The 27980-nt window shown below is 36.8% G+C and overlaps 1 protein-coding gene across 1 annotated transcript in view; it reads left to right on the top strand.

Annotated features, from left to right (window-relative positions):
• LOC150110163 (muscle calcium channel subunit alpha-1-like) overlaps nucleotides 1–27980 on the top strand; it is a 1246847-nt gene that overhangs the window by 850607 nt on the left and 368260 nt on the right. The window contains exon 33 of the mRNA XM_090391329.1: nucleotides 3580–3645. Within this exon, the coding sequence (XP_090247455.1) occupies nucleotides 3580–3645 (66 nt within the window). The remainder of the gene's footprint in view (nucleotides 1–3579; nucleotides 3646–27980) is intronic.

Raw genomic sequence — 27980 nt, 5'->3', positions numbered from 1 at the left:
TGACTTGGCAGTATTGTATTCCTCCAATTTATACTAGCTACAAATATGTAACTTGTTACATTGCATGATGCACCTTGCCCATGTGTGTCTGTTAACATCTTTCCAAGCAGTATATCTCCTCATGAGAAAAAAATGAACTTTTTTTTTTTTTCATGAGTTGTACAATGTTTGGCCTGTATTGTTCAATGAGAATATAATTATCAATATTTCTGCATTGAATATATCAATATTCTGTAACATCTGCTTATGCAGCTTGTGAGAAGTGCTCTGGATTCAGATAAGTTATTCTTCAAATAACTAATTGTATATGAGTGATTGTTTGAGGTAAGAGCTGTTATAAAAGTTGTGCACTAGTATTATTAGTGTGGGGAATATTTTGCTTAAATGATTACAAATCCGTTGTTTTTGGCCATTAGAGTAGTAACCAGCAGAGGAAAGATAGCGGCAGCTTTTTCAGTGCATGATTTTAACTTAGACTTCAGTCATTTCGTGAAGTGTGAGGTGTGCTACTTATTCTTTTGATTGCATAGATGGTTTGTGGACATTTAGGGCTGATGGAAGGAGGGTATGTGTGAAGTGTGAGCTAAATGAGGATTTAATGAGTGCTAATATGAATTTGATGACAGAAAGTGTTAGTAGCGAGAATGTCGTAGGAAAAATGAGTGCTTGTTTGAAAGATAAGCATGGTGTGAAAGAAAGGCAAAAAAATTGTTAAGAAAGCATTGAAAAAGAAAACAAGTGATTTGAAAACCGTAATAAATGGTAAAAAGAATGAAAGCGAGGTGAATGTGGAGGAAGGAAACAAAATTGAGAGAATGAAAGAAACCGGAAATAGCATGATGAAAGAATCAAAAGTGGGAAAAATGGAAAGAATTGAATGAAAGCGAAAGTTAGATGCATGGACCAAAAGTACAGAAACTCAAAGGGATGAATGAGAGTGAAAGTGTGAAGCAGGAGTTGCGAGTTCGAAAATGAGAAAGATTGAATGATAGAGAGAATGTGATGTGAGATTCGAAAGGTGTATTGGCTTGGATGAGGCAAGAGATGAAATGGATGCAGAGTAAAATTAAGAAAATTTGGGTGAAAACGATTAAAACAAATCAAGTAGGTACGAAAGAGTTAACGAAAGATGACCGAGTGGCGTTGTATGGCGACTTTAATATACCTTGTGCATCCTCTCATCCAGTTGTGCTGGACGAGAGGATGCACAAGGTATGTTTTCCAGGAGGTAAAATGAGTAGAGTGATTGAGGCATTGGATATGAGGAGGGAGCGAGCAAAGGAGTTGATAGGTATGAATGACTTGACAGAGGACAAAGAGCACGTAAGAATGGATATCAGGAGGCTGCTTAGACGGATAAAGGAGAATAGTGTGACAGGAAGGGTAGTAAGCTTGTTGCCTAGGTATGACTGTGGTGAGATGAGGCAGAAAGCAAGAATTAAGAATGGTAGGTTAGCTGAAATGTGAGAAAAAAGGAGTGCAATTTGTTAATGTGTGGAATGACTTTGAAGGACAAAGTGAACTGTATGGGAGTGATGGACTGCATTTGAGTGGCAATGGTGTGAGTCATTTGGAGAGACTGTTGCTGGAAGATAGAGAAGTGAGTATAGAGAATGAATCAGATCAAGTGGAAGCTGTATAAGGAGGGTGTTAGGAGTGATAGGGGAGTGAGAGGCAGGTTTTTTTCATGCAGAGTTGTGAATGATTGGAATGCTTTGCCTGAGGGTGTGGTGTCTGCAGAGAGTTTGAGTGTGTTTAAAGCACAGTATGATGAGCTGTGTGTTTGATATAAGGACCTCCTAGATGAGTCTTTGACTACATGGGATCTTGGGTAATAATAATAATAATACAAGAATATTTTGTGAAGAATGTTTAGGTAAAACTAATGATTACATTTTTAAGTTTTTAATATTTTATACAAATATAACTTGTTACCTTTCAACTTATCTCCATTTGTATTGAGAACCTTCTCTGAGATGAACAATAACTTGTTAATTAATCCGTTGAAGAAATAATAATAATTATGATAATGAGTAACTCCATGGAATTGACAGACACATCATCAGAAACTCACATTAACTATTATTCACTTAAGACCTATTGTACCACTCCTTAAATCCATTCACTGTCAGGGCACTAATGACTGCCTCTTCCAATTCATTCTAATCATTCACCACTCTTCTACATGATGCACTTTGCCTATGGGGATGTCTGTTGACTTCTTTCCGAGCAGTATATCTCCCCATGAGAAAAAGAATGGACCTTTTTTTTTTTTTCATGAGTTGAATGAAACCAAGAATATCATTTCTTGGCATCTTTAATCTATAGTATAACGAAGTGATAAAAACTTTCAATACCTCTGTACCTTGTTGGCAGAACTGTGCTCAAGGGTTACTTGCAAGATTCAAGATCTGGGAGCAATAGTCAACAAAGTCATACCTCAGGACTGTAGGTGTTTGGAGTTATGGCTGAATTCTGTTAGTTTTACATGTTCTTCTGGCCAGGTTTTCTGTTTTGCAGATAACAAAGGCATACTTGATAGCTGTAGATGTTTGGAGTTACTGCAGAAACAACTAAAACTGTGAGGTTAGTGTTAGTTTTGCATGTTCTTCTGATTGGTTTTTCTGTTTTGCAGGATGGGGAGGGTGGAAGTTCCAGGATTAGCAACTATACCAATGACTTATGAGACTGGCAAAAAGACTTTATGAAGGTTTTCTGCATCTTAGATGGGATTCAAAACCAATTCTTTCCAACCAGAAGGGTTTGATACTGACTGAGCTTTGGAAATGAAGCATATTCGAAGTATTGCAATAGCTGCATAGTACATTAGTGTTATGATAAAAATGGTACTAGCATTCTAAAATAAGGAGGTATCTGTACCACTGTGAGAAGAGTTTGATCATAGGATATAAGACTTACTGTGCAAATTTGGTTACTTTTTCTGTTGTGATACAGACTCCCTGGTTAGAGTCAGAGATGAGTGCTTAAGGCAACCTCAGGACTTAGGAAATTAGTAGAAATTGAGTAAATGTAATTATCGAAGAAGGAGCCACACAGCTTAAGGTTGGATCTTTAATATCCTCTATTTTTTATGAGTAAATGTATTTATAGAGGATATGCAGAAAAGAAATAAGATGATTAATACAGAGGTGATTATACTTAGGGAAGATGACAATAGGGAGAAAACAAATTGTAAGGGTGGGTGGGGGTGAGGAAGAAAGTGAGCAGTAAATTTTTACATGGAGAATATTGGGTGATTGTAATGCCTTGTCAGAATGTTTTAATGTTATGAGTGTGAATGAGTCTAAATTTCAGTATGATATATATTGCTATGATAATAGTTGAATGAGCCCTTTTCCATCATAATCTGTTGACTATGCGGAAATTTTTTATTAATACTAATTTACATTCAAAAACAGATACTTAGATTTTCAGAAGTTTTTTAATGATTTAAAAATGTTACTTTCATATTGATTTCATTAATTTATTTGTAATAGAAATATTGATTAGAGAATTTTGTTAGGAGAAATTCTTATATTTGTATTGCTAATTAATTCGATTTTTTTTTTTTTTTTTTAGGCTCTTCCATATGTAGCACTTCTCATTGTATTGTTATTTTTTATCTATGCTGTCGTTGGAATGCAGGTAATTAAGTATCCATTTCTATTAATATAGTTTTCATAGCCATTAAATATATTAGGGGTGAGCAGGATGTTGAATGGCATGATGGCTGGTCGGTCCAGTTGCATGCACTTTAGCAAATTTTTGGTAGAAAAGTAAAATATACTTGATGAATTATATTCTTGTCTTTATCTTTTAGTTTTGTAAAGCATCTTTACAACAAAAGTTGGTAAAATGCTTCGCATGCAAGTTTTTGTTTTCTCACATTTGGGTGAGCAAACAATGTCTTATATAGATTTATAGAGTAAAACTGAAAGAAATCTGGAATGATTTAACAGAGAAGGACTGCTGAGTTGAATGAGTGTTGGATATTTAAAGCAGTTGTTTGGTCCAAGTGGGAGAGAGAGAATAGATAAGGAAGACGGACTAAGCAGCATGATGGAAACATTATGGAAGTACAGAAGGAAAGTAGCATAAGGGTAAGAGTGATTATGGCAGGACTGCATGAAAGACAGAAGATAGTGAGTGAGCAAAATGAGCAGCAAAACTCACCAACAAGGTGTAGTTTCAAATCCTACCATGCAGTGGTATCGTGTGACATTTCAAGAATAGCATTCTTGAAGATTTCAAGAATGCTATTGCTATACCATATGTTAGAGGCATTTCAGAAAAAATAGACAGAACACTACACAAATACAACATCAAAACCACCTTTAAACCCTCAACAAAATTAAGACACCTACTCAGTTCTTCCAAGGATCCTCTGCCACATCTAGCCCACCCAGGGGTTTATGAAATACATTGCACATGTAACATACCATACATAGGGGAAACAGGACGAACCATCCCAATCAGGAAGGATGAACACAAAAGACACATAAAATACCTCCATTTCGGAAAAACCAGGCCTTTCTGACCACACATTCCAAACATACCACAGAATTGATTGGAAAGGTACCAAGTCCCTACACTGCACCAAAATCTGGTTCGAGTGGAAATTCAAGGAAGCATGTGAAATGCTCAAACATGATCTGAATCTGAATAAAAATGGTCTAACCATTCCAAGAATGTGGAGGACCCATCTGCAACCTTCATAGCAACCATAAAGAAAAATCTCAATACAAGAAGACTTGGTGAAGTGTTTTTTTTTTTTTTTTTTTTTTCCTGAACATTCAATAGCAACCTGTACTGTATAAATCCAGAAGATAATCATAATATAACAATATAAACTGTATAATTCCAGAAGAATCCTAGTACATGAGGACTTTAGCAGAGTTTATTGTAGTTTTTTATTGGTAATTTTTTTTTTTTAATCACTAGAGGGCAGGCTAAGAAAAAAGATTAGTTAACAACATAAATGTAATTTACCTGTATAGGGTGCCACAGCATGTAGCTTGGTTCTTATACACATGTATCCTTCTGATGATGAGCTCAATACAGGGGTCAAAATGTCAAGTTATTATTTTATTATTAATCAGTAAAATAATTTTTTCAAAATGTGTGTTTTGTGTCCTTAAATTCATAAATATGAATGCTGATCACCATATAACCTTAAAAGAAAGATTAATATATTATGTTTACTTTTAGGAATCACGCGAAGTCTGGAAACAATTAGAGATGGCTTTAACGGGGAATAAATGCAAAAATATAATATTGGTGATATTGATATTCTGTGAATGAGCACTGCACACCTAGCACACCCAGAATATTTTCCCCCTGCTACCATAGCAGTGATTGTTTGTCAAAATCTTAAGATTATAGACAGTTTCTTATTACCTTGTGAGACTACTAATATGTTTATTGAAGACATGAATTGGCTTGATAAAGAGCCATGTTTTGTTTCAAGAGATTTAAATAGACTGGTATATTGGAGGGGAACGGGGCTGCTGTTTTATTGATGTAACATTTTGCACTCCGGAGTGCACACAAATGGAATTTCATTTGTACCATACTGGTATTGTAAAGGGTGGGCCAAAAGTTAGAGTAGGATTTGACATTTAAATAACTTTTTTTATTTATGAACCAATTTCAGTGATATTACATACAGTGAATGTCTAACATATGGAGAGTTGATTAGGTTAGGTATGGAAGATGACATCTTTCAAATGAGCTCCATTTGCTGCCTCTCAAAGTTGGGCTCTTTAAATTGCATTGTTCATAACAGTAGTTAATATTTGAAGATGTAATGCTCGAATTTCTGCACGGATATTCTCCTTGATCTGCTCAAGTGTACGCAGTTTGTTTATGTACACATGCTCCTTCAGATATCCCCACAGGAAGTAATCGGGGGGTTGTAAAGTCAGGTGAACGTGGTGGCCATTAATCTGGGAATTTCTTGAAATTATCTGCTCACCGAACAGTTACCTCAGGAGGTTCATTTTGGCCCTGGCTGTATGGGGAGTTGCCCCATCCTGTTGAAACCACATTTCAGGACGTTTTTCTACTGCAGAATGTAAAAAAAAGTGTCAATCATATCACAATATCTCTCACCAGTAATTGTCAAAGTGCCACTGTCTTCAGTTTCGAAGAAGTAGGGCCTATATACCTAATAACTAAGGGCCTAATAACTTCCTTTGAGGTCATCTCAAACCAGACGGTGCATTTGGTAATGTGCAATTGGCACTGATGAATTATCCATGGATTTGCTGTACCCCAGAAATGACAGTTCTGCTTATTGATGAAGTTATTCAAATGAAAATGAGCTTCGTCAGACATGATAAGTTGATGAATAAATTCATGGTTTTTCTCTGGCTAATTCTTGGATGCGAATCGCATAATTTCGGTGCTGATGGTGGCCCATGGGTTTAATTTCCTGCACCAACTGTATTTTATATGGAAACATCTTTAAATCGTTTCTTAAAATTTGCCTTAAGGATATTTGGGACAACCCTAATTCTCTAGAACGTCTTCTCGTTGATGTTTGTGGTTCTGCTTCAATACTGGCTCTAACTTGCTCAATGTTTTCTTCATTGCTAGTTGAATGTGGTCTGCCAGTTGGTGGACGGTTCATCACAGAACCATTTTCCTCTAAGCATTGCATTAGTTTCCAAATCAGTGTCGCTGAGGGTCCATTTCTGACTTGGAAATGGCGGCGGTAAGCTCTTTGTGTCAAAATAATGGACCTGTTATTTTGAAAATAAAATTCCACTACTTTTAGTCATTGTTCCTTCGTGAAATTCCTCATGATCAATCTCCCAAGACTCAGTTATAAAATTTACCTGCAATAAAAGAAACTGAACTATTAACAGAAAAGTTATTTACATGTCAAATCATACTCTGACTTTTGGCCCACCAAAAGTCAGAGTATGATTTTGAGAGTCTGTATATGTTACATGAAGCGAGCGACATGTGGTCTTTGAGATATTTTGTGAATGTCATTAACCTGAGACCTCATTTTCAATGGACACATTGCAAGAGTTGTGAAACCATACAGCTTATTTTTACTATGATAAGAGGACGTTCGTAACAGTAGATGAAAAAGGTGTAGTTGTGCCACTGAACAAAACCTTGATCAGGCAAATTGCAACTATTCTGCGTAGATTTCATTGTCGAGATCCAATAGTGATGAGGAAATTATTCAAAAGGTCAAGCTACAAGCATCTAAAGTTATATCAAGACTCTGGAATGTTAATTATGAGACTAAGAAGAGGAAATTGAACAATTTGATGGTACAGGGAGAAAAAGTGGGATGATTTAAGTTGGTGGAAGGATTTTATCATGATACAATAGTCCATTTTCATAAGATTCATCCATGGAATTATTCATAGAATGCCCATCATTCTTAAGATGGATGACCATTCAGTCAACTAGCTTGCCTGGTTGACAGAGACAATTATTATTAACATCTGACCTCCATGGAGTCAGAGGTTCATCGTGGGAGGAAACGCACTATAGCTCACAATGCTGTGCCTTAAACTGATTAAGTGTGTCTACATTCAAAACACACTCAGGCAATGCATTCCATTCACAAACCACTCTCCATGCAAAGAACCTGCTCACTCCTCTGTTCACACCCTCATTATACAGTTTATAGTGATGTTCTCTTGTTCTACCCCCCCCCCGCCTCCTATTCTATGAAAAATCTCTTTCATGTTAACTTAATAACAATTCCTCACTAGCATATATGTCTCAATCATATCCCCCCCCCCTCTTTTTCTCCTATTCATGGGGTTTTGCAACTTACATTCTCTCAATCTCCCCTCATACTCCACATTCCAAAGACCACTGACCACCACCACTTCTCTGGACCATTTCCAACATATCCTCATTACTATGATAAACCATCGATCAAATCCATGCATAATAATCCATATGAGGCCTGACCAAGGTCTTATACAATGGCATCATAACCTCTTTATTTCTGCATGTCAGGGTCCTCCACATTGTTGCCATTATTCGATGTGATGTCTTCACAACTTGTGTAATGTGGCCCCTGAATATCAGGTCCTTGTCTACCATCATTCCTAGATCTCTCAACTCCACTTGATGGGGAAACTTTAAAGTTTCCCCATCAAGTATATACTTTGCATCTCATTGTTGCTTACCAAATCTTAAAACCTTACAGTTTACAACATTGAGTTGATAGCTCCACTTACCTACCCATTCATGCAATCTATTCAAGTCCTCCTTGTAAGACCATATTGTCACCTTGACTCTGCATTGCTCTCCCCAATTTTGCATCATCTGCAAACAGCTGCATATTTAAAATGCACTAGTTAAACCCATCTTAATATCATTAACATACAAATTAAACAGCAATGGTCTCTAAACTGATCCCGCATGGGTCAGTTTAGAGACCATTGCTGTTTTGACTAGTGACTTTCCTCTTTTTGGAATACTGCATGGGTTTGTTAAATTGGGTTATCAACCCAATTCTGTGTCCTACTTCTCAACAATCTCTCTAGTACTTTCATCACAACTCCAAATGTACAGGCCTATAATGAAGCTTCAGCCTTATCACCACCTTTACACAGTTGAACAATTTTACCCTCCTTCCACTCCCTTGGAACCTGTGCTGTTGTAAGAACTCTTATTAAACTGACATGCTAATGCTACTGCCACTTCCCCGGAACATTCTCTTAAGATGTGTGGTGATATGTCATCAAATCCTATGGACTTATTGACATCAAGGTTATTTATTTCCTCAAATACCTCCTGCTCACTCACAATTAAGCCATCCTATCCTATTCTTTTTTTAAAGTTAAACGGTGGTCAGCATTCATAGTGAAGAATTTATGGAGACACAACACACATGTTAGAATAATTACTTTACTTAACATTAAGCAAGTAACAATCAACATTTAACCTCTGTATTGAGGTCATCATCAGGAAAACATATATATGCACAAGATACAAGTTACATGCTGCTGCACTATACAAAATTAAAATAAATCTAAATATTTGTTGATCATTTATCCTAGCATGACCTCTGGTGTGGAAAAAAAAAACGGAACTACATTAAACAATTTCTATAGTCTTTCATATTGAAGTTTTCTTTTGTCTGGGATTGTTCTGGTTGCTATATGGGTCCTCCACGTTCTTGTAATAATTATTACATCATTTTTGTTCAGATTTGGATGATGTTTCGGCATTTGACATGCTTCTTTGAATTTTCTTTCAAACCATGTGTTGGTGCAATGTTGGGACTTTTGTGCTTTTCCAGTCAATTCTCTGGCATGTTTGGAGTGTGTGGTCTGATAGGCCTGTTTTACCATAGTTGGAGGTATTTAATGTGGCATTTGTGTTCATCTTTTCTGATTGGGATGGTGTGTCCTGTTTCCCCTATGTAAGGTAGGTTACAGATACATTGAATTTTGTAAACCCCTGAGTGGGCAAGGTATGGAAGAGGATCTTTGGAGGAGCTAAGTAAATTTCTTAATTTTGCCGGGGGTTTGAAGGTTGTCTTGATGTTGTATTTAAGTAATCTTCTATCTATTTTTTCTGAAATGACCCCCCCCCCCCAATGTAGAGTATGGCTATGGCATTCTTGTAATCTTTTTTGCTTTTAATGGCATTTTTATGGAGGATCTTGTGAACTGTTTTTTTATTGCAGCCATTTTTTACAAATGTTTGGTTAATAATTTCAAATTCTTGGTTCAGAGCTTGTTCATCAGAACAAATTGTTAGTGCTCTGTGTTTGAGGGTGCTGATGATTCTTAGTTTTTGTATTTTTTTCATCAACTGAAGCAAGAGAATCAACTGATTTTTTAGTTGATATCTTGTTTCTGATCTCTTACACTCATCACACACACTGTACTTCTATCCTGCAGCACTTAATCCAGTGCACTCACTTCGTAGTCATTCAAATGCAATCCATCACACTTGTACAAATTCATTCTTCCCTCTAACACATGCCATACATCTACAATATGTACTTCCTTCTCGTCACACAACTCTGCTAGAATACTATTCAGCATTTTGGCTCTCTGTTGCAACTTATCATTGTTATACCTCGGTAACACACTGACAACCTTTCCCACTAGACTGTTATCTTTCACGCTCCTCAATAATAATATCCTGATATTTTCCCTCACATGCTCCTTATCTCCACTTAGATCATTTGTCCCCAACCACTACTAAATCTCTTACTCATTTCTTCCTCATGTCCAATGCCTGAATTATCCTACTCATTCTTACTCCTGGATAGCAGACCTTATGGACTCTCTCTCATTAACTAATCCACTAACTGTAGAATCTCCATATACTGCTGTCCTTGAATCACTCATCATCTCTTTTACTCTTTTTTTCTTTTATTCTATTCTTTTGAACACTTCCATTAGTTTTTGCTAACATCTAATATCACTCCCCTATTCCCCATTTCATTTTTCATTTTCAATAACTGTTTGATCAAAACCTGCATTCTGGTAATTTCACTCTTTGTTATTCCCGCAGTCTCGCTACCTCTTGTTCTGCCACACTTTACTTCGGTTTCCTCATTCATACTTTCTTTCGCTCCCTTATTACTAACTTTCACTTCTACATTATCCATGGGCATTGATGTTTCTTTTCTGTTTTTTTGGAATAATGAAAGATAATATAATAATAAAATCAAAATAATTCTAGGTATGGACATATACATCACTAGGTGAAGCAACCAACCCATTTTATATGATGATAACATTTTGAAAGTAATTAGATTTTTTTAGTAATACAGAATAAGAATACCATTTTTTGAGATTTTTTATACCATCAAGAATCAAGGTAGTTCATTATTACTATTATTATATGGGATCTCCATGAAGTCAAGGCTCATGTCTGGAGACACACACTAACTATTATTCGCACAATACCTATCATACCTCTCCTTAACCTCGTTCACTGTTAGGCACTTATGGCTACCTCTAGCAATCCCTTCTGCTCATTGACCGCTCTCCAAACAAAAAATCCTACTCCTTCCATCTTTCAAACTAGTCTTACACAACTCTAGGGATGACCTCTTGTTCTCATTCTTTCTCTCTCTCTCTCTCTCTCTCTCTCTCTCTCTCTCTCTACTTATCATGTATTGATATACACTTTGATCAAAATTAAAATATCCCTGTTAAAGGCCCTCTAGAGTGCCATCCAGTGATCTAAATGCTGGGAAACTTTGCAGAATGCATTGTGTGTGTGTCATACAGAAGTGATATCTGAGAAAATAATGTAATCCAAAATTCATGACCAGGGACGGTGTATGATGTAGGTGTAGTAATTTTTCTGTGTGTGTGTGTGTGTGTGTGTGTGTAAGAAGGAGAAAAGTGACATGCATAAAATAACATATTTAATAAATTTCTATTATGCATTCACGGGCTTTAGAGTTTATTGTTCTCAATATGCCACAAACTGCATCCTTTGCACAGTGCATTCAACAGCAGAATGCAGCTAGTTGGGATTGGATTTATGTTGCACACATGGTGCGTTATGCTGTTTTTCAGTGCTGGCAAGTTATCAGGATGATCCTGATGAATCCTGTCTTTTGAGAAATCTCCACAGCCAGAAGTCACAGGAGTTAGATCAGGTGAATGAGGCAGCCATGGGAAACACATGGCTGATCACTCTGGTATTGGTGAAATGTTCTCGAAGAACATCCTGTATCGATTGACCAACGTGGGGAGGGGTCCCCATCCTGCATGAAAATGACTGAATCCATGCACAGCCTTTGCCGTAGCTGTTGCACAACAAAATTGTTTATCATATTGCAATACCTCTTGGCAGTAATTGAACAGGTCACAAGACCCAACTGGCAAATGTCATCAAAAAAAGAATGGTCCAATGATAGATGAAGGTAAACCTGCACCAGACAGTAACTTTGGGTGAATGCAAAGGAATTGGTTGTATTGCATCAGATTTTGCATAGCTCATACACATCAATTGTGGGTATTTACAGCTCCGTTCAGATGAAAGTGAGCCTAATCTTCCCACAAAATCATCCATGGCCATGCATCGTCCAACTCCACTCAAGCAAGGAATGTTAAAGTGAATGTCAGTCAACTTTCAATCCTGCAGGTGCAACTCGTGTGTCAAGGTTATCTTGAACGGGTAGAAATGCAGAATTTTCTGTAGAATTTATCCAGATAGTTGTGCAGGTCACATCCATGTGTTTTGATAAACACATGCACTGTGCTTATCAGAACCAATGCTCTTATTCATGACTTGCTCCACAATAGCAATATCAACTTCATTAACTTGTTGTGAGCTCATTGGTTTTCAGCCTACCAGGTCTAACTCCCAACAATCCTGTTTCTTCGAAATGACTAATCATTCATCACAGAGTATATGGAGATAGTGCAACTCATTGACATTTGTTCAGGCAGGGATTTTTCATGGAGCACAACAGCATTGCAATTGTTTAGGTAGTACAGCTTCATGAGCAAAACATGCTTCGGCAAGGTTAGTGCCATCACTGTGGATGGTATTAACAACCAGAACAAAGGAAAAGATCCTGAGTCCATCGTTTTAAATCCTCCTGGTACCTACTGCATGATATGCAAATTCCTTGGTGGTGAGTTTTGGACCTACATTTTCTTTTTTTCTTTTTTTTTCCCTCAGATATCGCTTCTGCATGACAATCAATGTATTTCTCCACAAGACCTTAAACAGGTATACTTTAATTTTGATCACCTTGCATTTCTTTTGTGTCGTTCTTATAGAATCCCTTTAGTAACTTATGATTTCTATCATGTCCATTCTCTTCCACCTGCAGTTAAACTCTGCAAACCACAAACCATCAATCAGCTGGCCTGGTTCTCCAAGTGGTTAACATATCCGCTCTCCAGCCAAGAGGCTGCAGGTTCAAATCCTGCTGATGGTATGGATGTTTGTGATTGTCCTACTAACCATTTACCATATGTACTGCTATAACCTGTGTCCTGGTGCAATACGCCCTTTGATGTCTTTGTGCCATAAGAATCAAATCAAAATCCCAAATCCAAACAATTCAATTTGTCCTCATGTGAAACATTCCACAGACCTAATATTAATCACTCATTGCTGAATCATCTACAGTGGAACATCGGTTGTCGAACATAATTCGTTCCTAAGAGCTGTTTGGGAACCAATTTGTTTGAAAACTGAACCTATTTTCTTATAAGAATTAATGTAAAATGGATTAATCCGTTCCCGAAACCCAGATGATTGCTCATTTAAAACCTTTATAACAGTACTATGTGCATAAAATTGTATACAAAAACAATGAAAATGCATAAAATCTTACACAAAAAGAATAAACACAATAAATAGATAAAATATAGACGAAAATTTAACTTCACTTTAACTATACAGAGGAGAAAAATTAAGGGGATAAAAATCCCTTATTGTTTTTCAGCCAGTATGCGAAACTCTAAGATCGAAAAACTATGATCTAAGCGTTTCATACTGATGAACTATCAGCGAATCCAAGCGTAAGTGACCACTTGGTAATGTTCCACATGAGGACAAATTGAAATGCTTGGATTTGGACCATTACCAAGTGGTCACTTGAGCTTGGATTTGCCGATAGTTCGTCGGCATGAAACGCTTAGAGCATAGTTTTTCGATCTTAGAGTTTCGCATACTGGCTGAAAAACAATAAGGGATTTTTATCCCCTTAATTTATCAACTTCGCCAGAAAAAAAAAAAAAAATAGCCGTTTGGCTTTTCTTCTTAATTATACAGAGGAGAGTTGTAATTTATGAACAAAACAAAGAAAATCAAGAAAACGCACTGCAAATTTGAGCAGGTGTCTGCACTGAGCGGAGGCTGTAGCATAACTGACGCTCTCCTTACATATCAGCCTGCAGAGCATGTGGTTGCCAGTTTGCCTGTTTGGAAACTGTGCATTTTTTGTTCGGAAAATATGTTCCGGAACTGATTTGTTCGAGATGGAGTCATTCGACAACCAAGGTTCCACTGTATACCACTTCCTGATCTCCAAGAAACTCAGTTGACCAAATCTATGTGCAATAGTTAAGATGTAGATGGAGTATAACCTTATAGAGATATAACAACCTCCCTATCTTTATATGTTGCTGTGTTTAGCCGTCAAATGCACTCTATACATCTATAAGCTGCACAGTCTTGTTGACTGATTACCAATCATGGACACCTTCTCAGTTCTGTCTTATCATACTGAGGCACCACTCACAATTTTTACTTTCTTACTCTTCATTTTTGCTTCTTTTAACAGCTCTTTCATATTCTCTTTCATTGTATTTCTACTTTCAAATCATTTGTGCCTGCCAAAACAATCAACTCTTTCATTTCTCTCTTCTGCAAACTATGCTTCAATGACATCCTTGATCTTTGCACCTGGAGGCACACGCTTTTGTCACTTTCATCAAATTTCCATATACTTTCCCCTTATTTCCAATTTCCTTCACTTTTCTCATTCACTTTTTCTGTACTACACATCAGTTTAATAGACAAACTTAGGTGTTGAACGTTATTCATAACTTATTTTAACAGTATATTATACTTATATTATGCTTATATTTTGCTGAATTTCAAATCAGCATCTTCAGAGCACAAAACAGCATGCTGTAGTTTATGCATGACAGTGAGTAAGTGAAACAAATCAAATTGTAACAGACAAAAGATTAGGACTCTAGATCTTCTGTCCATTACAATTTGAATTTTTTTCAGTTACTCATCACACAGAAATACTGAAATACTCAGTCTGTAATTTGTTACTTCTGTCTTGCAATGGCACTATCTTACCCTCTTTCCACTCCTTTGGAATCTTGTCACAGCTGAGAGGTTTAGATTAAACTCTAAAGAAGTGCACACCAGCAACCAGTAAAGTTTTAACTCGGACATAGTTTTCCCTAGATTTTCTGCAGTGGATATGCTGTGACAATTGTTATATGTATGTATCCAAAAATGTGAAAAATTTATGTATACTGTTGTTGTATTAACTCTTATGCAAGAGTTAATGAAGATAAAAAGTGAGGTTAAAGTACAGAGGAGGAAGTTGATTGTCTAAAGAAGAAGAGATTAAATAATGTAAATGAGAAGGAGGTCAATAGGAAGAAGAAAGTATCTAAGGATGATAGTGGCTTCATATGGAGATTCAGTCAATAATGGGGTGGTAAATAATAAGGTACATAGATATGTTTTCCATGTGGTACAATGAAACTGCTTTGCATGGAAGGAAGGACAGGTATCAGAATTAGTGGTTGTAGTGGGCACACAACTTGGTTAGTGAGACAAAGAATGTGAAAAGAGATTTGAAGAAGTTGCAGAAGGTGAAAGATGATACTGTCACTGGAAAAGTGGTAAGTTTGTTATCCAGATATGATAATTGTGGACTGAAAAGGAGAGCAATGATACTGAATAACAAGACAGCTGAATTGTGTCAGGCAAAAGATTTTCAATTTGTATACAGTTAATTTGAAGGAAAGTTAGAATTGTTTAAAGTTGATGTATTGCATTTGTGATTGGGTTTGGAGTTGGACATTAGAAGCAACAGTTGTTTACTAAGAGTGCACAGGCTTCATATGAAATTAGCATTGCTAAGGGTCAGAAAGAGCTTGAGAAGCAGGTTGTGACAGGACAGGAAAAATATGAATATAAAAGGCAATGAAGTGATTATGACAGGAAAGAGTGATGCAATACAAAAGGGTTTATATTATTATTATTATGTGACACCTCCAGGGAGTCTAAAGACTCATTGAGGGAGAGTGTGCCAACAGCATCGAACGATTGAACCCTTCCAACTACTAATCATGCTGAAACGTTCTTACCTTTTTGCTTGAGCCATTAGTAGCAGAGGCTCTACCAATAGACCAACCTTTGCTGGCAAAATATAAGGATATGAATGAAAATCAGTAAGGATCAGGAAAACAGGGATAGTTAGATCAAAGAGAGAGGTGCGCCATAGCAAAAAGAGTATAAAGTGTTGGTGGGATTTCTTCAAATAGTAAGGAGTTCTTATGTTTGTATGACAATGTAAAAAAGTATCAGTAATAAAGAGGCTAACCTTGAAACATTGATCAAGTCAATATGTCCAAAGATAATTGGTGTAAGTGAAGCTTAGTTGTCTGGAGATGATGTACTGTCGAGACTAGAAATGGTAGGATATAGAATTTTCCGAAAGGTTAGGAAAGTGAAGAGAGGAGGGAGAGAGTATTTATGACAGCAGAGGAATCATATCAGCAGAGGAATTATGGGAAGGGTTACAACCCAGACCAGTATTGACCTTTATTAAGGTCTCATCAGTGAGAGCCAGACCCAGAAGTAATACCAAGGTTGAAGTAAAGCAGAAGTCATATTTCCATATACAAGTAGTCAAAAAGGTATCACATCTTATTACTAAAATACTCTGGATTAGACAGATGTTGAAATTTTTTTTCACCTCAATAAAGGTTGAAACTGGTCTGGATAGTGATCCTTCTCATAATGCATAGCATTATACATGTCTGTAAGGATATGTGCTTTGCAGTATGGTATACTAAGGCATGTGATGTGAAGTCATTAGCCTCTATATACAAGTTGCCCAGTTGTGAAGTTACTTCACATGCAAATTTTGTTTGCTTACACTTGGATAAAGGATTAAATCAAGAATATGATCTCTTGGAATATTTAATTTATAAGTTCATAATTTCAACTGATTCAGTTACCACCCTGCCATCAGCATTATTAAGATCCTCCTGTCCTGTCAGGTGTCTTCTCCCTCCAGGAGATTGACTACCGTGTGTCTCCACCATGTCCTATTCTGTGCCTCTCTGCTGCATTCCTCATATGAGAGATAGGTCTAGTCTTCTGTATTTTTCATCCACTCCAGTCTTTGTCTTCCTCTCTTTCTCTTTCCCTCAACAGTTCCTTCGAGAAGTGTCCTTTTTAGGCAGTTATGTCTCAGAATATGTCCAAAATAGCTGACTTTTCTCTGTTTGATTTCTTTCATCAGGCTCCTGTTTATGCCTACTATCTCTAGTACCTCTTCATTTTTTTTTTTTTGTCTTCCCATGATATCCTCATAATTCTTTGCAACATCCATGTTTCAAAGGCCTCCAGTTTTTCACACTCAGATTGGAGAGTGTCCATGTCTCTACTCCATATAATAATGTAGACCATATGTAGCATTTGGAGATTCTTAGTCTTGTTTTCAGATTTAATTCTCTAGATGTTAGTAGATTTTTCATACTGTTGAAAGTTGACCTTGCAATTTCAATCCTTTTTCTAATTTCATCTTCTGTCCTGCCATTCTCTGTGATCAAGTGTCCAAGGTATATGTATGTTTGCGCCTTTCTAATTTATTTCCTTTTATATTGATGCATATTTTTGGTACTTCCTTTTCTCTTGAAATTATCATGATTTTTTCTTTTTAAAGTTGAAACTGAGACCATACTGTTCGCTGTACTTGAGGATTTCATCTATAAGAATTTTGAGGTCATATTTGTTTTCAGCTAGAAGAACTGTGTCATCTGTATATCTTAGGTTATTAATATTTCTGCCCCCCCCCCCCCCAGTGATTCCTTTGAGGGTTACTAATTTTATTAAATATTTCTTCTGTGTACAGGTTAAAGAGAATCGGAGAAAAGACACAGCCTTGTCTCACACCTTTCTGAACTGGGAATTCTTCTAACGTCTCTCTATTTATTCTCAAAGATGCAGTCTGTTCCCAGTAAAGATTAGTTAATCGCCTAATGTCTTTTCCATCCATGCCTATTTTTGAAAGGATTTCAATTAATTATTCATGTTGGACATTGTCGAATGCCTTTTTGTAATCTATGAAGCAGAGGTACACATCTTTTTGTTTTTCTAGATATCTTTCTATGATGGTTTTGACGTTGAAAATATCTTCTCTTATACCTACATTTTCCTTGAAGCCACTTTGTATATCATTTATTTCTATGTTTATTTTTCTTTTATTTCTTTCAATAATAACGTATAGGAGGACTTTTGATACTTGACTGATGAGGCTGATTGTCCTGAATGCTTCACATCTTGTAGCTTTTATTTTTGAATTGGAACGAACATTGAGTGATTAATATCTTTGGGTAGAAATCCAGTCTCATATATTTTATTGCATAATTTTGTTAGAAATTTCAGTCCTACTTCATCGAGAGCTCTCAACCATTCTGCCAAGATGTTATCTATTCCTGCAACTTTATGTAGTTTTAGTTTTCTGATGGCATTTTCAACTTCACAGAGTAAAATGGATGGTCCTTCTAAATCAGTCTGTTCAGGAATATCATTTCTTTATTGTTTATATAATTTCCTTGTGTATTCAATCCATCTTTCCATGATTTCTTTTTTTATCCTTTAGAATATGGTCTCTTGAGTCTCTAATGATACTTGCATGATTTACTGTATTTGTCCTGCTTGTCATTTCTCTGATCTTTTCATACATTTCTCTGCTTCTGTGTTTTCTATCAAGGTTTTCTATATCTATACATTTATTCTTAATCGATTCCTCTTTGGCTTTCCTACATTCTTTTTTTATTACTTTATTCATGCTTTTATATTCTGGTTTGTTCTTTAGCTTTTTTCTTTGTTTCATCAATGTTAGTATTTTTTCATTCATCCAGGGTTTATTCCTTTTCCTTTTTAATTATGAGAGTGTATTTTTGGCTGCTTCATTGATGCTATTCTTGAATGTTTGCCAGTTCGTGTTAATTCCATCAATTGGTGTTCTATTTTCTGTGTGATTTGTGGTGTCAGACTTAAGGGATTTTGTGAATTCTTTTATAAAGTAGTCTTTAACTTCTTGGTTGTTAAGTGAGTCTGAATTATAAGTTTCTCTTATGAATCTTAAGTTTTATTTTGATTTTTGCAATCAATGGGTTGTGGTCCGATCCTATGTCTGCTCCATGATATGTTTTTGTTTGTGTTATTGCATTTTAGAATCTTTTGCTTATTATTATATAATCAATTTGCTTTCTATAGATGTCCCCAGGGCTTTTCCAGCTATATAGTCTTCTGGGAGGATGTTTAAACAGTGTGTTGGCAATTATTAGGTCATTGGTTTCACAGAATTGAATTAATCTTTCACCTCTTTCATTTCTGATTCCAAGCCCTTGGTTTCCCATGGAAAATGAGATTTTTTCTGAGCCCACTTTTGCATTTAGGTCACCCATCATTATAATAACATCATCTGACTTAGCACTGGAGATTGCAGTTTGGATGTCTTCATAAAATTGTTCCAACTCTTCATCTGGGTGGTCTTGAGTTGGTGCATATGCTTGGATAATATTTCCAAGGTTGAATGGTTGTGCAGTTATTTTGGCTGTTATGATTCCATCATTTATGGGCCAATATCCCTGTAGAGATTTTGCAATTCTATTACTTAGGACAAGCGCTACTCCATTAAGGTGCAAGTCACTGCCAGAGTAGATTATAGTGTGATTTTTTTCTTCTTAGTATGCCTGTATCTGTCCACCTCACTTCACTGATACCTGCAATATCGGCCTTCATCGTTTCCAATTCCTGGAGGGTTATCTAATTAGCCTGCCTCGTAGAGTGTTCTGACGTTCCATGTTACTATTTTCAAGAAATTGCTCCTGGTTTTCAGACAAGGGACATCTGAGAATATCCTCTCTGGAGGGTTTGGGATATTATCTTCATACACTATCTTAGTAGTTCTTGTCTTGCAATTCCTGGTTTCAAGCTCTTCTTCCCTGTAGCTATAAGAGCTTATGGTTGCAGGGGTCTCAACCACATCTCTAACTTCATATTGTGACATGGTGTGTTTCATGGTTGACAATGGATAAATACGTGGTGAGGCTCCAATCTCTTCCACGACGGCTGGCCACAAGTCCCTTAGATGTCAGGAGTGTGCCCTCAATGTGCCGCACATCTCGCTGTCATGCCCTTGATGCCGTTGATCAGTCAGTGTTGATTCTTCTGCCATCTTGGCCATTCCAGACTTCATGCACTTAAAGGTTGACATTGCTTATTTACAGGTCATATATTAGGTCATATAGTTGTCTGGAGATGATGTACTGTCGAGACTAGAAATGGTAGGATATAGAATTTTCCGAAAGGTTAGGAAAGTGAAGAGAGGAGGGAGAGAGTATTTATGACAGCAGAGGAATCATATCAGCAGAGGAATTATGGGAAGGGTTACAACCCAGACCAGTATTGACCTTTATTAAGGTCTCATCAGTGAGAGCCAGACCCAGAAGTAATACCAAGGTTGAAGTAAAGCAGAAGTCATATTTCCATATACAAGTAGTCAAAAAGGTATCACATCTTATTACTAAAATACTCTGGATTAGACAGATGTTGAAATTTTTTTTCACCTCAATAAAGGTTGAAACTGGTCTGGATAGTGATCCTTCTCATAATGCATAGCATTATACATGTCTGTAAGGATATGTGCTTTGCAGTATGGTATACTAAGGCATGTGATGTGAAGTCATTAGCCTCTATATACAAGTTGCCCAGTTGTGAAGTTACTTCACATGCAAATTTTGTTTGCTTACACTTGGATAAAGGATTAAATCAAGAATATGATCTCTTGGAATATTTAATTTATAAGTTCATAATTTCAACTGATTCAGTTACCACCCTGCCATCAGCATTATTAAGATCCTCCTGTCCTGTCAGGTGTCTTCTCCCTCCAGGAGATTGACTACCGTGTGTCTCCACCATGTCCTATTCTGTGCCTCTCTGCTGCATTCCTCATATGAGAGATAGGTCTAGTCTTCTGTATTTTTCATCCACTCCAGTCTTTGTCTTCCTCTCTTTCTCTTTCCCTCAACAGTTCCTTCGAGAAGTGTCCTTTTTAGGCAGTTATGTCTCAGAATATGTCCAAAATAGCTGACTTTTCTCTGTTTGATTTCTTTCATCAGGCTCCTGTTTATGCCTACTATCTCTAGTACCTCTTCATTTTTTTTTTTTTGTCTTCCCATGATATCCTCATAATTCTTTGCAACATCCATGTTTCAAAGGCCTCCAGTTTTTCACACTCAGATTGGAGAGTGTCCATGTCTCTACTCCATATAATAATGTAGACCATATGTAGCATTTGGAGATTCTTAGTCTTGTTTTCAGATTTAATTCTCTAGATGTTAGTAGATTTTTCATACTGTTGAAAGTTGACCTTGCAATTTCAATCCTTTTTCTAATTTCATCTTCTGTCCTGCCATTCTCTGTGATCAAGTGTCCAAGGTATATGTATGTTTGCGCCTTTCTAATTTATTTCCTTTTATATTGATGCATATTTTTGGTACTTCCTTTTCTCTTGAAATTATCATGATTTTTTCTTTTTAAAGTTGAAACTGAGACCATACTGTTCGCTGTACTTGAGGATTTCATCTATAAGAATTTTGAGGTCATATTTGTTTTCAGCTAGAAGAACTGTGTCATCTGTATATCTTAGGTTATTAATATTTCTGCCCCCCCCCCCAGTGATTCCTTTGAGGGTTACTAATTTTATTAAATATTTCTTCTGTGTACAGGTTAAAGAGAATCGGAGAAAAGACACAGCCTTGTCTCACACCTTTCTGAACTGGGAATTCTTCTAACGTCTCTCTATTTATTCTCAAAGATGCAGTCTGTTCCCAGTAAAGATTAGTTAATCGCCTAATGTCTTTTCCATCCATGCCTATTTTTGAAAGGATTTCAATTAATTATTCATGTTGGACATTGTCGAATGCCTTTTTGTAATCTATGAAGCAGAGGTACACATCTTTTTGTTTTTCTAGATATCTTTCTATGATGGTTTTGACGTTGAAAATATCTTCTCTTATACCTACATTTTCCTTGAAGCCACTTTGTATATCATTTATTTCTATGTTTATTTTTCTTTTATTTCTTTCAATAATAACGTATAGGAGGACTTTTGATACTTGACTGATGAGGCTGATTGTCCTGAATGCTTCACATCTTGTAGCTTTTATTTTTGAATTGGAACGAACATTGAGTGATTAATATCTTTGGGTAGAAATCCAGTCTCATATATTTTATTGCATAATTTTGTTAGAAATTTCAGTCCTACTTCATCGAGAGCTCTCAACCATTCTGCCAAGATGTTATCTATTCCTGCAACTTTATGTAGTTTTAGTTTTCTGATGGCATTTTCAACTTCACAGAGTAAAATGGATGGTCCTTCTAAATCAGTCTGTTCAGGAATATCATTTCTTTATTGTTTATATAATTTCCTTGTGTATTCAATCCATCTTTCCATGATTTCTTTTTTTATCCTTTAGAATATGGTCTCTTGAGTCTCTAATGATACTTGCATGATTTACTGTATTTGTCCTGCTTGTCATTTCTCTGATCTTTTCATACATTTCTCTGCTTCTGTGTTTTCTATCAAGGTTTTCTATATCTATACATTTATTCTTAATCGATTCCTCTTTGGCTTTCCTACATTCTTTTTTTATTACTTTATTCATGCTTTTATATTCTGGTTTGTTCTTTAGCTTTTTTCTTTGTTTCATCAATGTTAGTATTTTTTCATTCATCCAGGGTTTATTCCTTTTCCTTTTTAATTATGAGAGTGTATTTTTGGCTGCTTCATTGATGCTATTCTTGAATGTTTGCCAGTTCGTGTTAATTCCATCAATTGGTGTTCTATTTTCTGTGTGATTTGTGGTGTCAGACTTAAGGGATTTTGTGAATTCTTTTATAAAGTAGTCTTTAACTTCTTGGTTGTTAAGTGAGTCTGAATTATAAGTTTCTCTTATGAATCTTAAGTTTTATTTTGATTTTTGCAATCAATGGGTTGTGGTCCGATCCTATGTCTGCTCCATGATATGTTTTTGTTTGTGTTATTGCATTTTAGAATCTTTTGCTTATTATTATATAATCAATTTGCTTTCTATAGATGTCCCCAGGGCTTTTCCAGCTATATAGTCTTCTGGGAGGATGTTTAAACAGTGTGTTGGCAATTATTAGGTCATTGGTTTCACAGAATTGAATTAATCTTTCACCTCTTTCATTTCTGATTCCAAGCCCTTGGTTTCCCATGGAAAATGAGATTTTTTCTGAGCCCACTTTTGCATTTAGGTCACCCATCATTATAATAACATCATCTGACTTAGCACTGGAGATTGCAGTTTGGATGTCTTCATAAAATTGTTCCAACTCTTCATCTGGGTGGTCTTGAGTTGGTGCATATGCTTGGATAATATTTCCAAGGTTGAATGGTTGTGCAGTTATTTTGGCTGTTATGATTCCATCATTTATGGGCCAATATCCCTGTAGAGATTTTGCAATTCTATTACTTAGGACAAGCGCTACTCCATTAAGGTGCAAGTCACTGCCAGAGTAGATTATAGTGTGATTTTTTTCTTCTTAGTATGCCTGTATCTGTCCACCTCACTTCACTGATACCTGCAATATCGGCCTTCATCGTTTCCAATTCCTGGAGGGTTATCTAATTAGCCTGCCTCGTAGAGTGTTCTGACGTTCCATGTTACTATTTTCAAGAAATTGCTCCTGGTTTTCAGACAAGGGACATCTGAGAATATCCTCTCTGGAGGGTTTGGGATATTATCTTCATACACTATCTTAGTAGTTCTTGTCTTGCAATTCCTGGTTTCAAGCTCTTCTTCCCTGTAGCTATAAGAGCTTATGGTTGCAGGGGTCTCAACCACATCTCTAACTTCATATTGTGACATGGTGTGTTTCATGGTTGACAATGGATAAATACGTGGTGAGGCTCCAATCTCTTCCACGACGGCTGGCCACAAGTCCCTTAGATGTCAGGAGTGTGCCCTCAATGTGCCGCACATCTCGCTGTCATGCCCTTGATGCCGTTGATCAGTCAGTGTTGATTCTTCTGCCATCTTGGCCATTCCAGACTTCATGCACTTAAAGGTTGACATTGCTTATTTACAGCATTCTATATTGCTGATACCCTCACTTAGTTTAGTCTGCCAGCCAAGGCGGTTTACCGGGGTGTGGCCACTGGTGTGCACTACCAAGTTCTGGAGCCATAAGTGAGAGTTGAGTGTATGTGAGGACCACAGCCCAACATCCTGATCCTGAGCTCAGCGGCCGACATCGATACTAAGGTGCTATCTCTCAATACACTCCATACACCCCATTTTAAGATCATTCAGATTATTAAGATCATTTTGCCATAAACATTTTTCCTTTTACTTGCAGCATATAAAAATAACTGTTTGGGATTATCTTTGGTCTACACTGCTAATTTCCTTTCATACTCTGCTTTTGCCTTTCTTATCCCACTGCTTACTCTTCTGGTCTCTTTGAACCCCCCCCCCCCCCCACACACACATACCCAGTTTTTATTTATTTATTTTTTTTTTGCAGCTCCTTATCAGCTCTATAATTTCACATATACCCCCCCCCCTCTTAACTGAAAATTCCACACATTTTGCCACAACCCAGGTCAAGACAATATGATCACTCTCTCACTTATTGGTGGCAATGTGGTCATATTGGTTATAGACAAATTCTCTGATACAATTACTATATCTAGCACTCTCAAACTATTAGAATATTCCACTTGCTGTCTCAGGTAATTATTCCTTAATAACTGCATAAATTCCATTTCCTTCCTTTTCTCCTTCCAATCCTGAATCCAGTTGGTCAACCTGACATCCAAGCCCATGTGCTGCAACTTAAATATCAGCTTATCACGTGCCATCCTGTCAAATGCCTTCGCTAAATCCAAGAAAATGGCAGCATATGCCTTTCCCACATCTACTGCTCTTGTAACTTTATTATAAAAGGCTAGCATATTACTAAAACAAGAGTGCCCCCTCAACAAATCCATGTTGACTCTCACAGATAACATTACCCTCATCTGCCCAATGTAGTATATGGTCCGTAACTAATTTCTCCAAGATCACAACTACTGATGACACAGAAACTGGCCTATAATTAGACACTTCCAGTCTGCTATTGCCCTTATGCAATGGCACTATCTTACCTTCCTTCCATTCCCTGGGCACCTTTCCATAGCCAGACTTTCATTGAAAAACCAGGTCAAAGGAACTGTCAGCTCCTTAGCACATTCTCTCAAAACTCATGGTGTAATACCATCCAGTCCCACAGCTTTGCTGACATCCAGAGTACTCAGTATTTGGAACATGCTTTCCTCCTGCACTTCTAAACCTCAAACCCTCCCTATCCCTTTAGAATTAAAATTTACTCCTCCAGGATGAAATATACCAATAAAGTGTTCATTGAACAATTTCACTATGTCCTCTGCATCAGGCACTCTATTCCCAATTTTATCCCACAATGTCATTCTTCCACAATCGTTTCAACTCCTACTGGCCACATGGCTAAAAAATTCCCTAGGATTTTCTTTGGATCTTACGTCTAATCTCTTCTCATATTCCAGTTTTGCCTTCCTTCCTTACCATACTAGTCACTCTCCTAGCCTGTGTCTCATATTCTTCATGCATCTGCTCTTCACCTGTCTCCTTATATCTCTTCCATAGCCTCTTTTTCACATGCAGTTCCTGTTTAATATTGTTTGTCATCCACTTTACACCAAATTGTGTCTTCTTCACTTGTGGAATACAGCTTACTATTGCTGCTAACAAATATTCCTTCATAATTTCCAAGCACTGATGATATCCCAGCCTTCCAATTCCTCCCTCCATGAAACTTCCCCAAGTTGATGTCTAAGACTATTATAATCATCTGTCTTATAATTCCACATACTTTTCCATCTCTTTGATACTCTTGCATGTCTATTCATCTTCCAAGTCAAAACCACATGGTCAATCTCTCCAACTGGTGTGAGAGAGCTGTCATCTCACATTATCAGCTCTTCTAATGCTATGACCAAATCCAAAACTCTTGAACCTCTTTCCCTCTATTACATGTTGCCTAAGATATTTGTCCCTCAAGAATTCTAGAAATTCTATTCCCTTATTGCTACATGCATCTTCCTCTTCCCGATTTTTACTGCTGTAGTTAAAATCTCCCTTAACTTATTACTCGCTTATTCTTCTTGGACTTGCGAAGCCCAACTGTCTAAACATCTCCTGGTCCCCATCCTATGTGCTCCTTGGTTTGTAGCAACACCCCACTAAATATCCCGTTTTACCTATCTCTACCTCACACCATATGCTTTCAAAATCATTAGTGTCACTGCCTCTCAAAGCCACCACTCTTAAAGGACATAAGTCGTCACTTATCATAAGCAGTACTCCACCACCACACTTTCCCTTTCTATCCTGCCAAAAAATGCTGTACCCCTGCTACTTCTTTTCCTGTTATTATATCCTCTTCTGGTAACCACATCTCAGTGATCCCAATAATCTTTGGCCAGGCTGATGCTATCGGCACCACACTAATAAAGTGTAAAAGCTCCTTAAGCCACTGCTATCCTGCTTTATACTAATTATCCCATTTGGTTTGTTACCATTAGTACTAACTTTGGCATATTATACACATTCTTACACTCATCTGCCTCACTGATGTCTGTATATCCAGCCCATAGCTTCCCCACTTAAGTATTATTCCTAAATTTGTACGTCTACTTTCACTTCATTCAACAACACTTTTTCCAGCCTCTGAATACCAAATCCATTCAAATGCAAACCATCCTTCTTGTATAAGGCCTTTTGCCCATCAAACTCTCACTTCACACATCCAAAAACTTTACATCAGTGATCTTACATTACCTATGCATTGAGTCATTCACTATTATGGCCTTTCTTCTCAGCTCTACACTGTCTGCGAGCAACAGACTCACCATCTTAATTCCCTCACTCTTTTCTTTTGCTACTTCCAGTAATTCTTTCATGTCCTTTCTCATGCCATACTTTCCTCATTTCAAATCACTCGTTCCAGTCAAAACGATCAACTATTTCACTTTACCATTTTGAGCTCTAATAGTCTTACTAACATCATTTATTTTTGCATCTGGGAAGCAGGATTTTGTCAACCTCTCTCTCTCTCTCTCTAATCACATCTTATGATAGAATCGGCAGACAAGACTTGCTCCTTGATCTTTCCTCTTAATCACTCATTTCTTTTATCTCACACTTCTTTTTTTTCTGATAGCTGACTCATTTATCACACATTTCTGCATTCATTGCAGAAATGTGTGATAAATGAGTGATACACTTTTTCCTGTGTATCACTATATGTAACAGAGCTATTTCTCCTCATTACAGCGAACTCTTTATTCTTTACATTGTCATTACTATTCTTTCTATCAACACTTTATCTCTCTCTCTCTCTCTCTCAATCTTCTTTAACCTCTCTTTCAATCCAGTCTGCTGTTACATTAACATATTTTCATGCATATTCTCAGTTCTTTCAACCACTTCAATTTTTTGACCATTCATGCCCTTCTGACTCTCCCTTTCATAGCATTTTTAGCACACTTTCTCACCACTATCACTTTCGAACCAAATTCCATTTGCCTTTGGTAATGCATGCATCTTGCAGACATTGCACTGTATGAAGTCCCTTTGGTTGAATTCTTTAAACAAATGATGCCTTGTCAACATTGTTCTGCTTTGCATTGGTACCATGATGTTATGTAACTTACCATGCATAAATACTATATCGACTATATTTAGAACTTTTAGCTTAAATCTAATTAATACCGTGATACAGGTTAATTCAAACACAATTTTCACTAATGTCGCTATTTTTTTAAAAACTAAACAATTTAGCTTTTGGAGCTATCCGGATTATGAGAAGCTCCCTACTTGACTAGTAACAATACTAATTTGATGAGCTGTGTAGAACAGATGTTGACAGTGTATGGGAAATGATAAGGCAGTATTTGAGTAGCAGTGCATAACTGCATACTAAGTGTTAAGTGAATAAGTAAGGGTGAGATGAATGAACAGAAATTAAGCAGGCAGTGTCAGCAAAGAAGTTATGGAGGAGGTACAAGACAATTTGCTACGAACTGATGCATAAAGAATATAAACTGCAGGCCATAAAAGTGACAAGTATGGTTAAAAAATAAAAGTAGAATATGAGAGTAGATTGGCAGCCAGGTCAAAGATAAT

The sequence above is a fragment of the Typopeltis vanoorti genome, chromosome 1 (genome assembly GCF_054136105.1).
Source record: "Typopeltis vanoorti isolate ZY-2024b chromosome 1, IOZ_Tvanoo_1.0, whole genome shotgun sequence".
NCBI lineage: Eukaryota > Metazoa > Arthropoda > Arachnida > Uropygi > Thelyphonidae > Typopeltis > Typopeltis vanoorti.
Note: the sequence above shows the minus strand (reverse complement) of the source record. Positions and strands in the feature narration are given on the sequence as shown.